Source organism: Mercenaria mercenaria, chromosome 13 (genome assembly GCF_021730395.1).
Source record: "Mercenaria mercenaria strain notata chromosome 13, MADL_Memer_1, whole genome shotgun sequence".
Classification (NCBI taxonomy): Eukaryota; Metazoa; Mollusca; class Bivalvia; order Venerida; family Veneridae; genus Mercenaria; species Mercenaria mercenaria.
Genome location: NC_069373.1, coordinates 47840648 through 47866501, shown reverse-complemented (window position 1 = coordinate 47866501; position 25854 = coordinate 47840648). Strand labels below are relative to the sequence as shown.

Sequence of the window (25854 nt, the reverse complement as noted above, 5' to 3'; positions counted from 1 at the left end):
AATCATAAATGAAACCAGTATCATGCAGACAAGAAATTGTTGACGGACGGACGCATGGACGGACGCACGGACACACGACGGACGAAGAGTGATCACAAAAGCTCACCTTGTCACTATGTGACAGGTGAGCTAAAAAGAATGTATGTGTTAAGGACTATGAACTCTTAAAACATCCTGAAAGTAAAATTTAAACATCATACTATAGTGTTTCCCACAAAGACATATATATTTTGAAACAAAATTTAACATGCTGTTAGCTTGGCCCAAGTTTGTTTAAAAGTTTAAGCCGAATTTGAAATGGTTGCCAGAGAGACTGATTTATCCAGACATATGAAAACAGAACACACCTTTTCAGCTTTTTTGGCCAGGTCTTCAGCATCATTAGCTAATTGTTCAGCATTCTGAACTCTGAACTCATTCTCGTTAATTTTACTTTGCAGGTCCTCGAGGTTTGTTTTAAGCTTGTCAACCTTATCCGACGTCTCCGTGGACTTATCTTCGGCAGCTGCAGTCTCCGACTCAATCTGAAATTGGATAATTGAAACAGACTTCAATGTCAATCAGTAAATTAACCTTTACCCTGCTAGGTTTCTAAAACGGACTGGTCCATCATTCAATTTGGGCAATACAGTTTATCATTCGAAGGAGTGTTCACTGAAAATTTACTGACTGAATAGCGAAAAGTGCAGACCACGATCAGCCCGCATGGACGTTGGCGAGTAAAGTAGCACCCCTAATTAGTGGAGCTAATGATACAGTTTGGCAACAAGAATTACAAAGTCTGGCAACAAAAATTACATAGTGTGGCAACAAAAATTACAAAGTGTGGCAAGAAATAGTTACAAGGCTACTTGCTGGACAAGTGTACATCTATACCTTTAATAAAAGTTCATCTTGAATAAAATCCGAGTCTGCAGACAGGTATAAATATTCCAGCAATCGACTGGTTGTTCTTGTGTTAAATGTGGAAAGTGTCCAATTCATACTTTAAGCATGTCCAAAACATTGCGAATTGTTGTTTACTCTACTTGGGTTATCATTACATTTTACTCTAACTTTACCATAAACTCACTACATTAAATCTTGAACTTTATTTTACAACCAAAGTATTTACGGTACTCAATACTAATTCTAAGTAAAACTTTGACATTTTGTGGTTTGTAGCATCCTGTAAGACATGACTGCGTTGTTAAAAAAACTGGATGCGACTTTCCAGTTTTGATGGCGGAAGAAGACCCCAGGTGCCCCTCTGAGCATTGTTTCATCATGGGCAGGCCCCTGGGTAGAACCACCAACCTTCCGTAACCAGTTTCACATGAAGAAATCCATGCCCCGAGTGAGGCTCAAAACCACATTGCTGAGGGGAAAGTGAATTGAAGTCAGCGATCTTAACCACTCCGCCACGGAGGACCAAAGTAATCTACAACACTTGAACTCTTTACCTGTGTAAGGTCTGTCTGAGCATTATTGATATCCGTGTCTGCCTTGTCTATAGCCTGTCTTGCTTTGTTCTGGGCCTCTCTCGATCCATTCAGTGCTTTCAACACTCCCTGAGCCGTGTCCAATATAGCTGCCGCTGACTTCCTGCAAACAAGAATGTCAAGCTTTCAATAGTCCATTTTCATTAGTTTTATCCTTAGTTGTACAGTTGCTCATGTAGCAACTTGCTTGCATCAAGACAAGCGTAAATTTTTCCCCTCCAACATTTTAACCAGAGCACCGCCTACGGGTGCCACTGCTCGTCTGCAAGTGCTAGATAGTATGTAAGAAATGAGTTACAGTTCAGAATTTCTAAGTACAAAAAGGGCAAAAATTTTGACAAAATGCAGGTAAGAGTTATGGTTCTAGGCCTAACTAGTCATCTAATGATGATAAATAAGTGTGCAAAGTTTCAAAGCTGTAGCTCTAACAGTTTTTGAGAAAAGGTGGACCTAAACAAAAAAATTAACCAAGAAACCCAAATTTTCTAAGTACAAAAAGGGCCATAATTTTGACAAAATGCATATCAGAGTTATGGTTTTTGGCCTACACAGTCATCTGCTGTCTTTATCAGTACAAACTATTTTCTTCTGCACATTTTTATTTGTTTTTTTCTCAAGATTTCCACAAAGAAACAACAATCTTCACATGAAAAAATGCAATAATTATATAAAGTCTTACGATGCATTATCCGCTCGTTCCTTGAGTTGCTGAGCGAGAGTAAGATTATCACGTGTATCATCGAGTATATCCTCTATATTCTGTAATCCCTGAATCGTGTTGTTGATCTCATTGGCTAACTGGATAATCTGATTGGGTTTCAGGGAGATACTCATTGCTAGCACTTCTTGTGCCATCTGAAATTGAAAGAAATTTATTCTGTACATTTATGTCATAGTGGTCAATTTAGTGTCTTGACACGTACATTGTTATACTACAGATCTTAACATTAATGTGTATATAAGTCATAAAACTCTGGTCAGTATCACATGATGTATCTTAGATATTTCAAACTAACCAATAGTGGGTGTGGTGTGTGTGTGTGTGTGTGAGAGAGACTGTGAAATAAGAACTGGTGATTGGCTAACAAAGTCACATTTCTAAAAATTCCCCTTTTTATATAGCTTTCAATAATAAACAAAAATTAACCAAATGAAAACCTAAAGAAGTTTCTGGACTTCTAATCACTTCTTACTAAATCTTTCTTTGTAAATGACAAATTCCTCTACATAATATTGTTTATATTTCTTTGTATTGCTACCATATTCTTTTCAAGAACTTGAAAAATTTCCACAATGGAGCAGTGGAGAAGATTATATGACCCGTGCCATGAGAAAACCAACATAATGGCTTTGCCACCAGCATGGATCCAGACCAGCCTGCGCATCTGCACAGTCTGGTCAGGATCCATGCTGTTCGCTTTTAAAGCCTACTGCAATTAGAGAAACTGTTAGCGAACAGCATGGATCCTGACCAGAGTGCGCGGATGCGCAGGGCGCAGGCTGGTCTGGATCCATGCTGGTCGCAAAGCCATTATGTTGGTTTTCTCATGACACGGCTCATATAGTATGGACCTAAAATCTTTAGTTCAATCATGAACTTTCACCCTGCTCAAAGTAAAAACTCAGAAAACCCTAAATTTGATCTTTAAAATCCTAGCTGCTGGGACTAGATGAAAACTGATATTGGATATACTGTGTTGCTTTCAGATATATTAATATACATTATCTGGAAATAATGTACAAAAAATACAGAAATACTCAGGACAGCAATGATACTGACATACCAATGAGAACAGCAGAGACATTACATCAAGAAAAAACAACAACAACCAATTAGTGTAAAATTCTGACAAAAGAAGCTTACAAAATCTAAATATTTTTTAATAAAGATAGAAATATGAAGGAAAAATCATACATTTCTTAATAAACTATTAACAAGAGCTGTCCGTAAGACAGCCAAGCTCGACTATTCGAAATATTGTCACAGAAGCAGGAAATTATTACCCAAAATGTTAAATATCAAAAGAGTTTTAAGTTCGAAAGGGGACATAATTTGACCAAAATACATATCAGAGTTATGGGACTTGATGCTATCAACTAGTTTTATAACCCCAAAGAAACATGTTAGGTTTCAATTCAATATCTGCATTAGTTTTGGAGATAGTAACTTGCATGTAAACTTTAACCAGGATTTTCTAAGTCCAAAAGGGGGCATAATTTGCCCAAAATACATGTCAGAGTTATGGGACTTGGCCTAGTGAGGCTGGTAGTTGACCTAGAAAAGGAATAAATAAGATTCAAAGCTATACGCCTTTTGGTAATAGCTGTATGTACTTGCACGCAAAACTTTAACCAGAATTTTCTAAGTCCAAAAGGGGGCATAATTTGCCCAAAATACATGTCAGAGTTATGGGACTTGATTCTATCAACTAGTTTTATAACCCCGAAGACACGTGAAGTTTCAATTTAATATCTGTATTAGTTTTGGAGATAGTAACTTGCATGTAAAACTTTAACCAGGATTTTCTAAGTCCAAAAGGGGACATAATTTGCCCAAAATACATGTCAGAGTTATGGGACTTGACCCAGTGAGGTAGGTAATTGATCTAGGAAAAGAAAAAATAAGTTTCAAATCTATATGCCTTTTAGTAATAGCTGTATGTACTTGCACGCAAAACTTTAACCAGAATTTTCTAAGTCCAAAAGGGGGCATAATTTGGCCAAAATGAAGGTCAGAGTTATGGGACTTGGTGCTATCAACTAGTTTTATAACCCCGAAGACACATGTGAAGTTTCAATTCCATATCTGCATTAGTTTTGGAGATAGTAACTTGCATGTAAAACTTTAACCAAAATTTTCTAAGTCCAAAAGGGGGCATAATTTGCTCAAAATACATGTTAGAGTTATGGAACTTGACCCAGTGAGGTTGGTAATTGACCTAGAAAAAGAATAAATAAGTTTCAAAGCTATATGCCTTTAAATGATAGCTGTATGTACTTGCATGCAAAAACTTAACCAAGGTGTGACGCCGACGCCGACGCCAGGGTGAGTAGAATAGCTAGACTATTCTTCGAATAGTCGAGCTAAAAATGATTAAACAACAAATGCTTTATTCCCAAATAATATAATATAGTCTAACTTATTATATAAATATAAAGTACCAGTTCAATTTGTTGAGGTGTAGCTCCCTCAGTCCTCAGGAAATCTCTTATCTCATTCAGAAGTTGCTCTAGGTTTGTCCTTGTATCCTCGGATACACTGCGAGCTTTAGCGGCCTCGTCAAATGCCATCTGTGCTTCTGCCTTTGCCATCTGGGACAAGTCATGGGCAGCAGTTACCTGAATAGCGATAATTCAAAATACATCATCTAAACAATAAATAATATATCTACCTCTACCCCGAGTACTGTGAATTGTAAGATCTTTATTTTTCGGGAGGCATGAAATGTAATTTTTAAAAATACTTCTTGTCTTTTCATTTAATCAAAGAGCTTAAAGGCACTGGTCTCCCGATCGCACGATAACAAATTAAAAAATTTTTTGTTAGAAATCTGGAAATTAATGCTATATTTCTTAAGAATGCTTTAAAACTTAAATACTGACAGACTATATGTTACAGAAACACATGAGAATTAGTTGTTTTTACTATTTTTTCAGTAAAAAACGAAAAGCATTTGTAACGCTTTACTGGAGGTAAACTGCCTTAATTATAAATTTAATGCTCACTGAACACAAAATCCTCCATAGCATCATTGGTAACGACAGCGGAAAAATTATTTCTGTGGCGGTCCGGGTTCAATTCCCGGCCTTTTTTTCTTGATTTGGCATTTTTAAGATAGTTTAGAAATTATAAGAGCTGTCTGTAAGACACCACGCTCGACTTTTCTCAGTGCTTGACTCTGAATTAGAGCTTTGCCAACAAAAACTTTATAAAACCTTTGTCATAACACAATCATATAAAAATAGGTACAGAATAATGAATAATTACTAGTACTCACATTGGCATGTAATCCTTGGGCATTCTCTTCTTTGACCTTTAGTAAGGCTTCTGCTTTCATTGCAAGGTCAAGGGCATTGTCAGCCTTGGTAACAGCCCCCTTCTCACAGCTAGGTCCTCCGCACACCCCACACCCACCACCACCACAGACATCGTCACAGGGATCTCCAGTACCATCACACACCTTCAATGTGTATACATATACAATACATACAGCATTAAACATGGCCTTTTTTTTCTTATACAGCAGGAGGTCTTATACACATGGCTTCCACTCACATAATTGCTTTCAAATCAACTAGTTTTCCACTATTTACTGACTACATCACAAGTTTTATTCATTTTTGCCCAAATACCGAGCTATTTTTCCTTAATAAAGGGTTCAGTCCCTTTCTACTCTTTGTGACAAATAAAAACTGCAAAAAATATCTTTGGTTGGGCTGAAAGTCACACCAGCACAAATCAGTCATATACCGACTTACTATTTTCAATAGTAGAGGAAGCTCTCGTGTACTTCTCTAGGCAATATACTTCACCATGTTGAAGAAATGAAATTAAGTAAACAACAAACAAAATTGAAAAAGAGATCTTAACATTTTTCATCTTTAATGTGAGGTACTCACAATATTTTTAATGTTAGGCCATACCATATGACTTCCCAGTTTTTAAAGACTGGAAAGATTCTAAGTTTTAACGTAGGGTCCTTATTCATCAACATTAAGTCTGATATTTAGATTTTAAGAGCGGCAAATATTCAAATCTCCCTAATTGTATAAAATTAGCACTCCTGCCAAGTTTCATTACATTCTATGCTAATTTAGATTCTAGAGGGCCACAATAGCTCTAGATCGCTCGACCTAAGATAGCTTGACCAATTTTGTAGACGGGCTTGCAAGGAAAATATCTGTGAAATCATTTTGAGTTTGAGCCAGTTTTCTCAGCAAAAAGATTTGTTAACAAAATTTTGGTATTTTTTAAAATTTGACCTAGTTTTTGTTTGTTTGTTTTGGGTTTAACGCCGTTTTTCAACAGTATTTCAGTCATGTAACGGCGGGCAGTTAACCTAACCAGTGTTCCTGGATTCTGTACCAGTACAAACCTGTTCTCCGCAAGTAACTGCCAACTTCCCCACATGAATCAAGAGGTGGAGGACTAATGATTTCAGACACAATGTTGTTTATCAAATAGTCACGGAGAACATACGCCCCGTCCGAGGATCGAACTCATGACCCCGCAATCCGTAGACCAACGCTCTTACCTACTGAGCTAAGCGGGCGGGTTTTGACCTAGTTTAATACTTCAGGTAACCCAGTTTTTAAAATGACCTAGATTTCAAAGACACAATCATTCTGATGAAATTTTTACGAAGATAAGGTAAACTAACCATGGTATTAATATCTGTGATTTTGCCACTGAGTTCCATTACATCCATATCTAGTTCCTTCAAGGCATTTTGGTTGTCTTCCAAACTTTTGTTAAAATCTTCCATGTTGGTTTCGAGCATCCTTTCAACTCTCTCTCTAACATCTTGAGAGTCTTGTAGATATTTATTAGTTCCATCTACCATCATCTGGGCCTCCTGGGATCTTCGCTCGGCCTCTTTTGTGATATTAAAGGCACCTGCATTGGGCAAATATAAATATTTTCATGATTTATGTCTCCTAGATGGGAGAAAATGGAAAAAACTCGAGCAGTTTCAAAAAGCTGATAGATCGCATCTATTTTTTGAGAGGGCAACAAGACAACTACAGTGATATACAGCGTTCGACACTAACGGTGTCCCGGGATCCCAAGGACACCAAAAATCCGCAAGGGATCCTAAAGTTCACAATTTCGGTGTTCCGTCGGGACTCTTGATTTTCAGATAAAATATGATTCTAAACAATGAAATTCCCCAGTCTTGTTCGCTCAAACATCGGTCTTTTGCTAGGGCATTCAGTTGACCCGAGCTCCCGGGTTTTGACCCGCGAAAATCGAGAAAAACTCGTATTTTACCCGCATAAATTACGGCACGTGCGTCGGCTTGACTCGCAGAAATTTACTTAGATGCGTTCCAAGTTCGATAGTTCTGCCCCCTGTCAATCAAAATCCCAGTGAATTTCAATATTGTTCGCCGGCACAAGCGGAAATATGACAGTAGGCGGAGCGTCGTATGTTAATTAGCTACCGACAGATGTCAGTCACGCCACGCGCCAAATGACACGTGCTTATCTCGCGGTTTGTATTTAGTACAATTTGCCTTGTCATTATCAAAGGTGTTTATTGATCAATGTTTACAAGTTAATTGATAAACAATGCAGCCTTAGATTATCGTGTTTGTACCATTATTTTGTGTGCTCGATACGATTACATGAGCCGGTCGGCCGTTACGGTCTATAACAAATTTATTATCATAATTGCCGAGGCTTTGTTTGGGCAAAACAAATTAAATAAGCAGAAATTATACGTGGTATGATGAGAAAATAAAGTTAAAACAGTTATCTTTTCAAGAACTTTAACTGTTACTTTTGTTTTTCGTATTTGTCACTCGTTTTCTAGACCGACATTTTCGAACATTTCTTACAAGATTTTTCAAGTACAAACTAAAATAAAAAGCCAATAAAACGTCTGCATTTACGAAAAATATGATCACTGTTGCCAAAGCAGCTCTTATTTAGAAGAATGTGCTGATAATAAAAGCATGCAAACACTAAACCCCACCCACTTTTAGGCAATGTGCAAAATAAAACAACTAAAATATGAAATGTTTAAGAAAATCTGTTATGACCAATGTACTAGTTTTAGATAAAGTCTGTGGGAGTTGCATTAATAAGGCCTAAAAAATCTTTGTATCTGGTAACATGCTGAAAAAATTAGGGTAGGTAGGTCGGAACATTTTTTTTTTTTGAATTTTTTTTATTTGAGGGAGACTTTTCGGAATTTTTTTTTATATCAAAAAAATGATTACAAATAAGGGGGTTATAAGGGGGAATGAACTAGGCGGCATACATTTAGACGAACTACAACAAATGGCAGAGGAGTGCGATGGTAGTGAAGATGAGGGGGAAGAGGACTTGGACAGAAATGACATTATTCTTTTACAGCAAAAGTCATACAAGCTATTGTTGTCATTGATGTAAAATGGAAATAAAGTGGAAATAAAATACATGTAGTACTGTAAACAGTTGTGTTTGTTAGATTTTAGTTTTTTCATGTTCTTACCACATTTTGTTATCAGGGACTCCTAATTTTCAGCAGGGATTCCTAAATTTCCCAGCAGGTATTCCTTCAGGATACCTGGCAAAAAAGTTAGTCTCGAACGCTGATATAGCATTATATCATCGGAGTTGATGCAGTAGTCTAGTGGTAAGATACCGGACTACAAAACCATGGATCATTGGTTTGAGTCACCTTTCCTCCATATTTTTTTTCCCCGGATAAGAGTACAGTGTATGGGTGCTTCATACCTAGCAAGCTAAAGCTCTTGGAGAATTTCAACTTTAGAATCCTAGTAATATCCGTCAACTAAAACTACTACATTATTCAGCGGTCACCCATACGGGTGTACCCGTGGTCATATGAAATATCAGTGGTGACTACAGATAAACTTAAGTATACATCATATCACACTAACCCTCAACATCTTGAGCCTGTATATCGCTGGCGTTTCTCCTCAGCTGTTGAGCTTTAGTGTTGAGATCCTTTACTCCGAGCTGCAGAGCTGCGATACGATTGTTGCCTGCCTGGATGCGTCCCATTGTCGTCTGTAACTCTTCATCCATAGTGTTCAAATTTTCTACATTGTCAGTAATATTCTCCCTATGAACAGTAAAGTGTGTTATGAAAAATTCAGAAAAGGAATAATTGTAGGAATTCCTTTCTTTCTTGTGAGAAAATGCAACCAGCAAATAGTATATATTTGGACATGAACATTATTGAAAATAAAGCCATCTTGAATTTTACTGAATTTCAATTACACTACGAAATGATACAACTGAAAATCAATCTTGATCCAAACAGATTAAAGTGTCTACCTGATTTGTTTGAGCATATTTTCAAGTTCCTCCACATCATACGAGGAAACACCAGCATTTTCAATGATTCTCTTGATCTCTGCAAGATTATCTTCCATTACTCGGAACTCCTTGTCGAAGGCACCAGCGGCGCCCTCTATCTGAATATTTCTGCCCTGCTCAATCAATACTTCTGTCTGACCTATATAAAGCACATAAAACAAATTAGTACATTTCAAGTAAATGTGTTTTTTTTTTGTAACTAAAGAACTGGCTTTCAAGCTGTCACATTTCTTCTCATGCAAGTCACATTATCAAACCTCTTGAGAGACCAGCTGTTAACAAAGACAATATTTTATCACACAATTGTTAGTACTATGTGCACTGATTCAATTTGTACATACCTCTAAGATCTCTAATGATTCTGTCCCAGTTATCGAAGCAGTCTCCACAAGGTACACAATTGGGTAGTTCTCCCGTGGTACCTCTGTCACATCGGTCACACTTGTAGCCGCTGATACCGAGCAGACATACACACTGTCCAGTACGACGATCACACTGCTGTGTGGCTGACCCCTGATTGTCACAATCACAAGCTGAAATGAAATAAACATCAAATGTCAGAGAAGCAGTACCAGCTACAATCTTCAAAACAACTTGCCTTAAGATTTAATTAAATCCATTTAAAACCAAGGACCTATCTTAAGAAATTTTGAGGTACAACTGAAGCATGTCCCTTTCAAGCCTTGTCAAGGCTTAATTTATTGAAGTGGAACAAACTCACAACCACTAGATTCCTATTATTGTGAAGATATGCTCAACCTACTAACACAACAAGCTGACTCCATATGTTTATACATATACTGCCAACACGATTTTCTGTGATGTGAATTTTTAGATATTGAAACAATAAAACCTTCATACATTTTATAAAATATACAAAACTTACCATAGCACTCTTCATTTGGATCTCCCCAATACAAGTCACGGCATTCACTACAGGTACGTCCTCCTCGGTCTGGTTTACAGTCACACTGACCAGTCAGCTAGAAATATAACGTGCACTAGTGAGGTAACTGTAACATTTCATTGTATCATTTGATAATAGTTTATCAGAATGTACATACCCTGTAGTTGTGGAAAATAAAAATTACAAGATCCAAGTATTCGGTACTAACATGTGAACAATGGGGTAAGCAGAGATGCAATACAGTATCACATCTTTCAGTTTGTTTGTCATGTGGACACAATTATAGGTCATATGGCAACTTTCCAGCTTTCATAATGGAAGAGGACCCATGGTGTCCCTCCGAACATTACTTAGTGTGGGCCTGCAACCTGGGTAGAACCGCAGACTTCAACAAGCCAGCTGGATGGCTTCCTCTTCTACACATCTTTAATACAATCACTGGAAGTCCAGTTTTTGTCAGCAAGAAGTGTCGGCATGTTGATTCCATTAATACTGTTTTTACATGTTTATTAAAAGCCTATATAAATAAGGTCTCAAAAGTTTTAACAACATTTCTTTTAAAATAAAATCTTACTTTATAAAACTGATAGCTGTGAAATGCCAGTAAGTTTTTATTAAATCATCAGAAACACTACATCACCTGGCATTATGCCACAAAATACATTTTCAAGCTATAGATTCCGAAGATATTCTTACCTTTTCTACAGTGTAAGAAATGACAGAAATAGACAAAATGTAATGTTTTTCCATGCAACATACCTCATTACATTCTATGCCAAAAGCTCCGTCTGGGTCACAGTTACATGGCTCACTACCCCGACCCGGGGTCATGTTGTAATGTCCGGGGGCAGACATGTCACATTTCTGCCCAATCACATTAGGGAGACAGGGACACTGACCAGTGATGCGGTCACACTCTCCACCATTTGGATCTGTTCCGATTGGGTTACAGATACACTCTGAAAAATACATACAGTAAATAATGTATTATCATATCTCTGACGTACAATTTGTGATAAATGTGCTTGTTCGTCTTACATGCAGAATTAAGGTAATGGACCCCTACTGAAAATCGACAAGTCCCGTACGATTACGTATTCTCCATACTCGATTTCGGCATCCTTCGGCCATAACTGAAACTTATTTTTCACGATTTCACAAGCGGATACTTCTGAAATGGCACATGCATAGTATGTAAATGAACTGAAATTGCCGATTGTAATTATGGGTCAACTACCTTAAAATCAATTTCAGAACACTGCAAGTTAGTTTTGATGGCTTTTAAGCCGCATTTACACATTAAAAATCATATATAGTAGATTCAAAAAGGAGCCAATGTTTCTTTCTGGGCTGTATTTCAGTCAAGGGCATCTTGGGTTGAACAATCCACTTTTTGCAAGCAAGCTAGATGGCTTTCTTGCATGACAACTCCAGAAGGGCTTCAATTAACAGAGGTAAGGAGGTTGTGATCTTGTCAACAAAAGTACATTTCTTCATCTATTACTTTAATATTATAATAGTTATACGTAAAAGTCAAGCTCATAGAATATATATCAGAACAAGATACAAATTATCATAGCAGTCCTAAAGCACTTTGTTACCATGTTTTTCTGTCTAAATTGTTTCTTTTGCTGGGTCAGCAACTACAGGTAATTCTTCGGATCCTAAGGAAGCTTTAGGGGGTGCAAGAATGTTTACTTACTACTGGCTATCTTATAGTACAGAGCAACTCTCAAGAGCAACCAACCACAGAAAGAATAAAATATATTTGTTGTATAGAAGTTATAGCTCGAATTAACTAAGAATCTCATCTCACCGGAAAGTAAAAACTTGCCTTTATAGAAGGGTGTTCACTCTATGACACCATCATTGACAAAGGTTATAACATACATGCAGAAGCTTACCGATACAGTTCTGAATGAGAGCGTCACCATAGTAACCTGGCATACACTTCTCACAGTTAAAACCCTCTGTGTTGAACAAACACTTGAGACATTCGCCTGTTTCTCCGTCGCAGTTGCCGACATCGTCTGGGTCAATGTTATCGTTACAGTCACACGTATCACAGGTACCTCCTATCTCAGATGGGTTGCCAAAGTAATTGTCATCACATGTGCCACAGTCTGGTCCTGTAGAGAAGAATTTTCATGAACACTTACAGAACAATTAAATGTTTTGGAAAAACTGAATTACTTTTTTTGTGCTCATGAGTTTAAAAAAAAGATTATAATTAATTTATCAGTTTTTAAAAGAATTATATTCCAGAATAATATTTTGCATATATTTTGTGTTGAAATGGGACTATGTACACTTTCTGACTTTAGAAAAAAATAGATAAGTTTTTAACTACAGACAATGTCCAATAACAATCTAGGTTAGTTTAAAAAAAACAAGAGCTCGTAGAACATGAAATGCCCCCCACCCCCTTGATGCATTCAGTAATTGCACAAGGAACAGAAATTATTTGGTCACTGTACATAAAAGTTCTACTGTTCCTAGGCCCAAACGTTCTCCAGTTATTGTCCGGAAACCACTTAACTGTTCCAGGTCACCGTGACCTTGACCTTTGACCTACTGACCTCAAAATCAATAGGGGTCATCTGCTGGTCATGACCAACCTCCCTATTTTCATGATGCTAGGCCCAAACATTCTTGAGTTATCATCCAGAAACTGTTTAAATGTTCAGGGTCACTGTGACCTTGACCTTTGACCTACTGACCTTAAAATCAATAGGGGTCATCTGCTGGTCATGACCAACCTCCCTGTCAACTTTCATGATCCTAGGCCAAAGCATTCTTGAGTTATCATCCAGAAACCGTTTCACTGTTCCCTGTCACTGTGACCTTTGACCTAGTGATCTCAAAATCAATAGGGGTCATCTGCTGGTCATGACCAACCTCCCTATCAATTTTCATGATCCTAGGCTCAAACATTCTTGAGTTATCATCCAGAAACCGTTTAAATGTTCAGGGTCACTGTAACCTTGACCTTTGACCTACCGATCTAAAAATCAATAGGGGTCATCTGCTGGTTATGACCAATCTCCCTATCAACTTTCATGATCCTAGGCCCAAGCGTTCTTGAGTTACCATCCGGAAACGGATTGGTCTACATAGCAACCGACCAACATCTGCAAAACAATATACCCCTCCTTCTTCGAAGGGGGGCATAAAAAGTAATTTCTTACCTCTGTAACCTATATCACAGTTGCATACAACATATTCTAGCCGAGGATCATAGTAACAGGTGTCTGCATGCTGGGCTGGGTGGTCTGGTCCCCCTGGACACATACAAGCTTTACAAGGAACACGGTAATCAATACGTGGATCACCATAGTAACCATCTATGCACCTGAAATATTCACATGTCGCATATCAAAGCAGCATGTACATCTAATAATTAATTTCATACTTGGGTATAATAAATTATGCTATCACTTCTAAAATCCCTAAAAATTATGCAACAAATGAAAAGATGTGCTTATAAAGGGTAGTCTTAAACAGGTAACACATCTTTCATATGAAAACACACATAATATCATATAAACAATGCTCATGTACAAACTTCAACACAATGAAATGTTCAGAGACTGCTTGCGTCATGGCTGTTCCCTCTCATATACCCTTGCAAACTGGTACAATGCACAGGATATCAACATATTAACAAACATAGTGTCACCTTTGCGAAATCAGTGGATAAGTCCCTTTTTTTATATCAAAGCAGTTATCCACATTTTTTTCCGCTGAAGTGACAATATGCCCCTGCTTTCATACCACTTCCTAAAGAATTTCTCAAAACATTGCTTTCCTATCATGTTAGAAATTTTAAGATTTGTGTATCAAAACCATCTAAAATAGTCCATCAACAAATTAAGTCAGAGAGACAAATCTCATAAAATTATGAAAACAATTTACCTTTCGCAGTTGTGACCTGTAGTGTTATCTCTACAGTCGCACTGTCCAGTAAGGTTGTCACAGATATCCGCGTTACCATTACATTCACATTGGCGACAGTACGGGAACCCATAGTATCCAGGCTCGCATTCCTCACAGATACGTCTGTGGACATTAGGTATACACAAACACTGGCCAGTCTCAATGTCACAGAAATTGTCTCGAGATCCAATGGCATGACAGTTGCAAGCTGTAAAAAAGAAAGGTGTTTTTTTAACAAGTTGTAAAATTTTGAAATTTCTACCATATTACCAGGTGCACAAGTAGTAAAACATGAAACATATGTTTTCAGTCTTCATATATCTAACAGATCTGAAGCCCAAATCCAAGACATGAAATTTTCTCATTTCCTTTATTTACTGTTTCAAACATAAGACAAAAGTAGCATAAACATCAGACATTTCGTAAATTACACAAAAAACACCCAATACTTTTGCATTATTACACTCTCTGTGTTTATATAAAGTATAACCTTCTGACATTTTCTTTAACACTGATATACTTTTTGAAAAACTATCGTAAGACACAAGTTCCTACTTACGTGTGCATCCATTTGGACCAAAGCCAAATGTTCCAGGGGCACACTGGTCACATCGCCTACCAACCACATGTGGCTTACACTGACACTGCCCACCAACTGGGTCACATTCAAAACTCAAGGAACCAGTTAAATCACAGTCACAATCTGAAAAGAATTAACATGATTATCAAATCACAGTCACAGTCTGAGAAAAATGAAAACACAAACCAGTCAAATCACAGTTACAGAAAAATTAAAAACACAAACCAGTCAAATTACAATATGTATAAAAAGCTTGTATGTAGATATATAAACAAGAGCTGTCTGATGACAGCGCGCTCGACTATTCGAAGAATTGATTGAAGAATGGGGTCAAAATATTTCCACAGATATTCAGACAAAAGAAATAAATAGATTAGACAAACAATGTTCCTGTATTTCTTTGATTTCGATAAGTCTTGCACTAAATGGCAATGTATGAACCAATTTCAAAGTCCAAAAAGGGCCATAATTCAGTCAAAATAGTTATGTACTCTTGCCTACAGATAGAAATCATAATGATAAACAAGTGTTCAAAGTTTATATTCAGCCAAAATAGATGACAGAGTTATGTACTCTTTCCCACAGATAGAGACTATTATACTAAACAAGTGATAAAAGTTTCAAAGCCATATGTCAAACACTTTACAAAAAATATGAACTGGTACGGAAAACTTAACCAAGATTTCTAAGTAAAAAAGGGCCATAATTCAGCCACAATTCATGACGGAGTTATGTACTCTTGCCTAAAACTGGATATGGTGATGGTAAACAGGTGTGGAAAGTTTCAAAGCTTTATCTCAAAAGACTTTGTCAAAATATGAACTGGTACGAAATATTAACCCAGATTTCTAAGTCAAAAAGGGCCATAATTCAGCCAAAATTCTTGATGGAGTTGTGTGCTCTTGCCTATAACTGGACATGGTGATGGTAAACTAGAGCTATCACTAAAGGTGATGAATGTACCCCCCGCATGCACTGACACAGTATATTGCAATTTGACGCACACAAGATTGCATAATTATGTGGACTGTATGTATATAGACTGTATGTATACAGTATAGTAACAAAAAACAAAGTCCCATAACTATGCAGAATATTTATCTAAAAGAATGTAACATGCACCATGCACAACTAGGGTTGGTACTGATCACTTGTGTGAAGTTTCATTAAATTGTGTGTAAGGGTTTGGTAGATTAGGCACGCACAAGATTGCATATGCAGACTGTATGTACATAGTATGTTAACAAGAAACAAAGTCCCATAACTCTGCAATTTTTGTCGCTGAAAGAACCTAACATGCCCCATGCACAACTACTGTTGTTACTGATCACTTGTGTGAAGTTTCATTAAATTGTGTCAAGGGGATAAGGAGAGATGGTGCGCACAAGATTGTGTCTATGTATATAGTATAGTAACAAAAAAACAAAGTCCCATAACTCTGCAAATTTTTTTTCTAAAAGAACCTAACATGCCCCATGCACAACTACTGTTGGTACTGATCACTTGTGTGAAGTTTCATTAAATTGTGTCAAGGGGTTGAGGAGAGATGGTGCGCACAAGACTGTGTCTATGTATATAGTATAGTAACAAAACAAGAGGGCCAAGATGGCCCTAGGTCGCTCACCTAAGAAACACTCCATAACAGTGTAAAACATGTTTGACCTAGTGATTTCATGGAAACAAATATTCTGACCAATTTTCATTAAGATTGGACCAAAAAATTGGTCTCTTGCGATAAAACAAGCATTTTCTTAGATATGACCTAGTTTTTGACCCTAGATGACCCATGTTCAAACTCGACCTAGATTTTATCAAGGCAATCATTCTGACCAAAATTCATGAAGATCAATTGAAAAATACAGCCTCTATCACATACAGAAGTTTTTTCTTTGATTTGACCAAGTGACCTAGTTTTTCACCTCAGATGACCTATATTCAAATGCGACCTAGATTTCATTCAGGCAATCAACCTGACCAAATTTCATAAAAATCAATTGAAAAAAACAGTCTCTATCGCATACACAAGATTTTTCTTTAATTTGACCTAGTGACCTAGTTTTTGACCTCAGATGACCCATATTCAAAATCGACCTAGATTTCATCAAGGCAATCACTCTGACCAAATTTCATGAAGATCAATTGAAAAATACATCCTCTATTGCATACACAATGTTTTTCTTCGATTTGACCTAGTGACCTAGTTTTTGACCCCAGATGACCCATTTTCGAACTCCGCCTAGATTTTACCAAGGTAATCATTCTGGCTAAATTTCATGAAGATCAGTTGAAAAATACAGCCTCTATTGCATACACAAGGTTTTTCTTTGATTTGACCTAGTGACCTAGTTTTTGACCCTAGATGACCCATTTTCGAATCTGGTCTAAATTTCATCAAGGTTATCATTCTGACCAAAATTCATGAAGATCAATTGAAAAATACAGCCTCTATCGCATACACAAGGTTTTTACGTGATATGACCTAGTGACCTAGTTTTTGATCCCAGATGACCCATTTTCGAACTCGGCCTAGATTTCATCAAGGTAATCATTCTGACCAAATTTCATGAAGATCAATTGAAAAATACCGTCTCTATCGCATACACAAGGTTTTTCTTTGATTTGACCTAGTGACCTAGTTTTTGACCCGAGATGACCCATTTTCGAACTCAGCCTAGATTTCATCAAGGTTATCATTCTGACCAAAATTCATGAAGATCAATTGGAAAAGTCAGCCTCTATCGCATACACAAGGTTTTTCTTTGATTTGACCTAGTGACCTAGTTTTTGACCCGAGATGACCCATTTTCGAACTCCGCCTAGATTTCATCAAGGTTATCATTCTGACCAATATTCATGAAGAAGAATTGAAAAATACAGCCTCTATCGCATACACAAGGTTTTTCTTTGATTTGACCTAGTGACCTAGTTTTTGACCCGAGATGACCCATTTTCGAACTCGGCCTAGATTTCATCAAGGTTATCATTCTGACCAATATTCATGAAGATTAATTGAAAAATACCGTCTCTATCGCATACACAAGGTTTTTCTTTGATTTGACCTAGTGACCTAGTTTTTGACCCGAGATGACCCATTTTCGAACTCGGCCTAGATTTCATCAAAGTTATCATTCTGACCAATATTCATGAAGATTAAATGAAAAATACAGCCTCTATCGCATACACAAGGTTTTTCTTTGATTTGACCTAGTGACCTAGTTTTTGACCCGAGATGACCCATTTTCGAACTCGGCCTAGATTTCATCAAGGTTATCATTCTGACCAATATTCATGAAGATTAATTGAAAAATACAGCCTCTATCGCATACACAAGCTAAATGACGACAGACGACAGACGACAGACGACGGACGACAGACGCCGGACATCGAGCGATCAGAAAAACTCACCTGAGCATTGCTCAGGTGAGCTAAAAACAAAGTCCCATAACTCAGCAAATTTTTTTTTTTAAAAGAACCTAACATGCCCCATGCACAACTACTGTTGGTACTGATCACTTGTGTGAAGTTTCATTAAATTCTGTCAAGGGGATAAGGAGAGATGGTGCGCACAAGATTGCGTCTACGGACAGACGGCCAGACTGACAGACAGACAGACAACCTGAAACCAGTATACCCCCCCTTACAACTTTGTTGTCGGGGGGTACAACAAGTGTTGAAAGTTTCAAAGCTTTATCTCAAAAGACTTTGTCAAAATACGAACTGGTACGAAAATCTTAACCAAGATTTCTAAGTCGAAAGGGGCCATAATTCAGCCAAAATCTTTGATGGAGTTATGTACTCTTGCCTATAACTGGCCATGGTGATGGTAAACAAGTGTTGAAAGTTTCAAAGCTTTATCTTAAAAGACTTTGTCAAAATATGAACTGGTACGAAAAACTTAACCATGATTTCTAAGTCAAAAAGGGCCATAATTCAGCCAAAATCCTTGATGGAGTTATGTGCTCTTGCCTATAACTGGCCATGGTGGTGGTAAACAAGTATTGAAAGTTTCAAAGCTTTATCTCAAAAGACTTTGTCAAAATGTGGACTGGTACGAAAAACTTAACCAAGGTGTGACGCCGACGCCGACGCCGTGGTGAGTAGGATAGCTCTACTTATTCTTCGAATAGTCGAGCTAAAAATTGTTTCAACTATGACTTCAACTTCATTTCATATTATATAGTTTGGATTTTACTAAAGCAATCATACTGCAACATTTAAAACATAACTTTCTGTATATTAAACTAGATGCCCACAGGCAACATGTTGAGCCCACCCTTTGACCCATAACTGTGACCTTGACCTTTGAGATAGAGTCCGTCTCATTGAGTTAAACATTCATGCCAAATATAAACAAGATTCCTCAATGCATGTCAAAGTTATGGGCTGGACAAGATCAGACATGACCTTTGAACTCCAACTGTGACCTTGACCTTTGAGATAGGAACCTGGGGTTTATGCTAACACTCCGTCTCACTGAGGTTAACATTCATGCCAAATATAAACAAGATTCCTCAATGCATGTCAAAGTTATGGTCCAGACACACAAAACCCAGACGGATGGACATACGCACGGATGCACGCAATCTATAAACCTACAAAAAGCAGCTATTAAACTCACCTAAAGCTCTGTGATGAATGATACCAGAAATACTAAAGACGTGTTTACGACAGAGTTCTGGAAGCTCGGGTTTGTGCACATGCAACTGGAGGTCTCTACATCTGTAACGGATATATTCATTCTTCATGTATTCTGGTAGTCCAGGGCCTTGGAAGATTGGAATACTATCAGTGCTAGGAACCAGAAGTATCTGAAAATAAACACAAAAATAATGTCTTTGAGCAGTTTCCGAACCCACAATAAAAAAACAATAACCAAATTAACACAAGATTGCAAAAACAAAGAAAACTGACTGTGTTGTCGATGAATGGTTACTGTAGTGATTTTTATTAACAAACTAAAGCTGTCTGTTGAAAGCGTGCTCGCCTATTCGCAGAATTGATTAAGTATGGGGTCAAAATATTACCAAACATTTTTGAACAAAAAAAATAAAATAGATATGACAAATGTCAATGCAATATAAGGATTAATGTTGAAGCTGATAAAAGTTTTCAAAGCCATTTGTCAAACAGTTTACACAAAATATGAACTAGTACGAAAAACTTAACAAAGATTTTTTAAGTTAAATGGGGCCATAATTCAGACAAAACTCTTGATCGAATTGTGTACTCTTGCCTAAAACTGGACATGGTGATGGTACATGGTGCTGAAGGTTTCAAAGCTATATGTCAAAAGGTTTTGTAAAAATGTGGACTGGTACGAAAAACTTAACCAAGGTGTGACGCCGACACTGTGGTGAGTAGGATAGCTCCCCTTATTCTTCGAATAGTTGAGCTAAAAAGGCAATCAGTCTTCTTTTTTTTCTAATTTTTTCTGTTTTACTTAAAAAAAATATATAAGATATTACTGTTGTAGAAGCAAATCTGTGAAATAAGCATCCTGAAGGCAACTGAAATACTGATCATTCCAACATCATGCCATAAAACATGTAATTTCCCAGACACTTGAATTTCAGAGACAAATGAAAGAATATTTTTCACTGGATATTGATCTTCAACCACTCCAAACTGTCTCAACATAGAAAATGTAACTTCAGCGTAAATCAAACAGGATATGACCCAATATCCTATATTTTCTAACATGTTAAAAACACAAGAATGATCGTACCGAGTCTATAAGAGCTGTAGCATCGGGTGTTGACTGATCGCTCTTGTATCTGTTGAAGTCGATACGTATACTGTAGTTTACACCACTCTCAAGACAAGATGGTGGGTCAACAGTAATAAATCTGGCACCTGTAAAATAAAACATATACAGTTAAACCTGTGCTACTGACCACCTTTGAACAGAGATCTTAACCCTTATCCTGCTAAATATCTATAATGAATTTGTCCATCTTTCAATTTAGACAGTACCATAGGGATGCATACCAAAAAGATACAGACTGAATGGCGAACAGTGCAGATCTTGATCAGACTGCACGTACGTTCAGGCTGATCATGATCTACATGGGTCACAAAGACAGAATCAACCGTGTCCAACGTGATAATAAGGGTTAACTCCTAAGGCAACTAGTTTCAACTAATTTGAAATACCAGCCTTCTGTAAGTAAGCTGGATGGCTATCTCAAATGAAAGAGTTCTACAAAACGACTCTACGGTCACAAATGTGGCATCTTTATTATGCAATACAACATCTAGAACCACAGAGCCATAAAATTTTCTTTTTTATATACAAGACTCGACTGAAGCAATAACTGTAAAGCAAACAGTGTTAAAAGTTTTCTATGCCCACGATCAGCCCAATCTGTTGAATACTAGGGATTTAACTTCTGCAAGTCAGATATCTGGACTGTGGAAGTTTTGAGACTTTTTCAAAAAAATCTTTAAAAAAACTACTTAAAACCTTGGAGAGAAAAAAGAAGCCACATGACTACACTCTTTTCTATTTACATGCTTTTTTTATTTGTTTTCATGAAAAAAAAAAGGAAACAAAAATACCAAAAATTTTATCTTTGATATGTACTGATGCTTGCTGTTAAACCCTCACTTTACTTATGCAGGAAAGCATGACTTTATCAAACAATAAAATCTTACCCGTCTGGAGAGACGTGGCTTTGTCATCATCCTGTGGAATGGCATTGGCACAGGGACCATCAGGGTTTGTGAAGCCGTCCCTTATCACACTGACTCTGACATCTTCCCATCTTTCCTGCATCTAAAATATTCAACAAGTAATTATAAAAACGTTGCATGATTAATTTCAATATATCTAAGACTGTGTAACAGTCATTCTTGAGAGGTTGGGACTTCTTATGTGCCAGAAAGGATTATGCACATGGATTTATTTAAGTATGTTCACCCTATGGAACAGGGCCTGTAGTCATCAACATCCTCAATAACAAATTTCCAGTTGAAAATCAGAACTGAAGATGTTTCTTTTCCCTATTACTGTAAAATCATTTATATTTTAAGACACTAAATTATATGAATTTTGTGGTTATGTTAATCTATGAAATTAAATTCCAACGAATAAAGAAAACTCTTACGATTTTATCTTTTAACTTTGAAACTCATGAATTTAAGCTTCACCCAAACAGAACTCTGGGCTAAAACCACAAAATAATTGTTCGACTACAAAACTGAATGAATCAATTGTACTGTGTCCAGAAGGCGAGATTTCGTTGCAACATTGCAGAAACTGGAACAGTTTCAATTTAGTTTCTACCAATTTTTTAGAAAAACATTTGTCACACTGACAAAATTATAACAAAGTAACAGAAGTTTTGCATTTTTGAGTCTAAGTCTTAAGTTTAGACTCAGAATGCTGATGAATCATGTATTTCACATTCATGATGTGTAAATAAAAGATTTTCCCGAACACTAAAATTTACAAACTTATCATTTCATTTCCGAATGAAGAAACATTATTTCCAAATACCTTGTAAAGTAAAGTATAACTAACATTTTTCATTGATGTATATATACACACACAACAATAGCATGAAAACAGCCATTCCAGATTTTACTTATAAAAACATATCATACTATAGATCACATAATTCCAATTTTACATTTACCACTGAATTTGCCCAAAGTGTTAACCCTTACCCTGCTAAATTTCTAAAATGGACTGGTCCATTGTTCAACTTGGGCAGTACCATTTATTATTCAACGGGGTATTCACTGAAAATTTACTGACTGAATAGTGAACAGTGCAGACCATGATCAGCCTGAATGGATGTGTGGATGTGCAGGCTGATCATGGTCTGCACTGGTCGCAAAGGCAGAATCACTTGCCGCCAGCAGGCTAAAGGTTAATGTCCTATACTGTAAGATACTTCATTTTAATAGAAAGTCAAATATCTCAGCGAATATTGGAGTTTTTGTATGTGTTTAGATGCTGAACTGAACAGGTTTTCAAAATTTCAGCATAAATAACGGATCTGAATTTATTTATAACACTTGGAACATTTTCTGAAATCATACAATATGCATGTATTTGACAACCACTTCGGTGAGATAAGCTCATCCTGCAATAATTCAGTAATAACTATCACAATTATTCTGGATTACATTTTTCAATGGCCCTAATAGGTAGGACTAATTACAAGAGGAACAAAGCAGATACAAAAATTATAATTTTGTATAACATGCTTGAAAATGATCAAATCATGATTTGTGTTATACCCAGTTTTTAATGGTACTGGTATATATCACCAACTGCTATTATTTTATTTTAATAGTTTTTTATAATTAGCAGCAGTAACTGTTGTTGGAGGAATAGTAGAGTTAAAAATCTTAGGTATTAAACAGATTTTAAAAACAATTATTCAGTAGGAAAAATACAGAAAAAACACCCATTGCACCAATAACATACCCACTTAATCATGAAAAACACAGGTTTATTTTAGACAATTTCAAAAATCCTTATGCATAATATTACATGCTTCCTCCCTTCGTAAACTTTAGCAATTTATTTGGACAAAAACATTGCAAAGTTGTTTATATCAACTCTTTGTTTCAGTATATGATCAAAATGTATTTTATAATGTGAAAACCAGTGGATATATTTTCATGTGTGATGAAGCCAAAAAGTGAAAAAAAAATATGTTGAATAGTGAAACATTTCTTAAGCATACATGTATAGCAAACAAAATGTTCTTTTAATTTTATGACTGTTCAATTGTTTTAACCACAGATACTCTGCAGCTTGACATAAAGCCACCGTGTTGACTACCCACCTGACCGTTATTTCTCCTATTTGAAATTCTTTACATTTATAGTCACCTAATAACCTAAAGCTTTCGATTTAAATGTTTCTTAAAAATATTCAGAATTTGCCGATTATATTTAGAAAATGACAAAGTAGTTCTCACGCCATTTTTTCAACCAACAGAAGTTGACTGAATCCGGCTTGGTAATGAAAATGAGAAAATCCATGACGACAGGTAAATAGAGCAAGATTCCCTGCAGGCGCAGGCGTTTTCACTGCCAAGCAGGGCTCAATCCACTTCTGCTGGTTGAAAAAATGATGTGAGAGCTACCTGGTCATTTTTTTAATATCATAGCAAATTCTGGATATTTTAAAGAAGTATTTAAATCAAAAGTCTGTGGGTTATTTGGTGACTATATATGGAAAGAATTTCAAATAAAAGAAATAACGTCAAATCACGGCGGCTAGTCGAAACGGTGGATAAATGTTCAGCCAATGGGTACGTACCTGTGGTTTTAACTAAATTTCATTCACTTTGTAGTTCTGTATCAGTGAAAAATATATATAATATATTTTACTGTGAAACTACTATTAAATTATATTTCACTCTTAATATTTCAAAAGCATGTAATAAAAGTGTGCATTTTCCAAATTAATTTAAGTTACTTAAGAAAAATCCTTAAATGTAAAGGAATTTATACATGTCAGACATGAACAACTTCAAACACTCTTGCAGATTAAAGGGATCCCAAAAACTGACATGCCATCCAAACCCTCTTACAGATTTAAGGATCCCAAAAATTGTCACACCATCAAAACCCCTTACAGATTTAAGGATCCCAAAAATCGTCACACCATCAAAACCCTCTTGCAGATTTATGGATCCCAAAATTTGACACACCATTCAAACCTTCTTACAAATTTACTGATCCCAAAAATTGACACACCATCCATAACCTCTAACAGATTGAAGGATCCCAAAAATTGTCACACCATCAAAACCCTCTTGCAGATATGAGGATCATAAAATTTGACACACCATCCAAACACTCTTACAGGTTTTAGAATCCCAAGATTTGACATACCATCCAAACTCTCTTACAAATTTAAAGATAAAACAAGAAGGTCATGATGACCCTGGATCGCTCACCTGAGTAATATGAGCTACATGTTTCAAATGTCAAACTATTCTAAAATATTAAGGAGTAGGTCAGTAGGTCACATTCATGGTCACTGAAAGTCAGTTTTAAGACTGGTGTGCAAAACTGTATATGTCATCCAAATTTCAAGGCTGTATCTTTTCACCCCAGGGGCATAATTTGAACAATCTTGTTATAAAACCACTACGCAATGCTACATACCAAATATCAAAAGCCTAGGCCTTGAACTTTCAGACAAGAAGATTTTTAAAGTTTTTCCTTTCGTTCTGTGTTGAATTCAATTCTTTGAACAATTTTTAAAGAAGATCATCCAAGGAACACCCCTGTGAAGTTTCATCAAAATTGGCATGGTGGTTTAGGAGGAGATATTGTTTAAATGAAAGTATGGACAGCTGGACACTGGATGGCCGGACGCCGGATGGTGAGCGATCACAACAGCTCACCCTCAGGTGAGCTAAAAACTGACACACCACTGAAACCCACTTACAGATTTAAAGATCACAAAAACCTGAGTAAACAACCAAACCCTCTTAACAGATATAAGGATTGCAAAAATTAAACATACAAATATCCAGAAAACACAAAAAGCATGCAAAAATTTTAACAAATGGACTTACCTTCAACTTTAAACCTCATTCTAGCTTGCATGACAATAATGTAAGAATTTTAAGTGTGATTCAAAATTCCATTTTTTTCTTAAATACTGATAAATTAATGTAAAATAATTCAAACTGAACATAAATAAACTGAACACTTATTTTATTCATTTTGTTGGATAACACTCCTTTCTTTGAAAGATACTGCAGTAGATCTACTCCCAGTATCGGAATTTGGTACCAGTATTAACTTGTTCCCAGCAAGTAACTATCAACTTCCCTACACAGATCAAAGGTGAAGGACAAAAATGATTTTTGATTAGAAATCTCTGTATTCATATCCTAATAGGGATATGCTGCCTTACCCGC

General features: G+C 36.5%; 1 protein-coding gene across 2 annotated transcripts in view; it reads right to left on the bottom strand.

Annotated features, from left to right (window-relative positions):
- Window positions 1-25854, bottom strand: part of LOC123530069 (laminin subunit beta-1-like) — an 82154-nt gene that overhangs the window by 7950 nt on the left and 48350 nt on the right. For both annotated transcript variants that reach the window (XM_045310760.2, XM_045310761.2), the window contains exons 12-29: window positions 21611-21731; window positions 20682-20809; window positions 19575-19764; window positions 14936-15079; window positions 14356-14584; window positions 13629-13792; window positions 12345-12569; window positions 11200-11399; window positions 10420-10516; window positions 9875-10066; window positions 9492-9672; window positions 9092-9276; window positions 6863-7098; window positions 5480-5662; window positions 4644-4820; window positions 2161-2336; window positions 1443-1584; window positions 348-524 (exon numbers count right to left, since the gene is read on the bottom strand). In XM_045310760.2, the coding sequence (XP_045166695.2) occupies window positions 348-524; window positions 1443-1584; window positions 2161-2336; window positions 4644-4820; window positions 5480-5662; window positions 6863-7098; window positions 9092-9276; window positions 9492-9672; window positions 9875-10066; window positions 10420-10516; window positions 11200-11399; window positions 12345-12569; window positions 13629-13792; window positions 14356-14584; window positions 14936-15079; window positions 19575-19764; window positions 20682-20809; window positions 21611-21731 (3147 nt within the window). The remainder of the gene's footprint in view (window positions 1-347; window positions 525-1442; window positions 1585-2160; window positions 2337-4643; window positions 4821-5479; window positions 5663-6862; window positions 7099-9091; window positions 9277-9491; window positions 9673-9874; window positions 10067-10419; window positions 10517-11199; window positions 11400-12344; window positions 12570-13628; window positions 13793-14355; window positions 14585-14935; window positions 15080-19574; window positions 19765-20681; window positions 20810-21610; window positions 21732-25854) is intronic.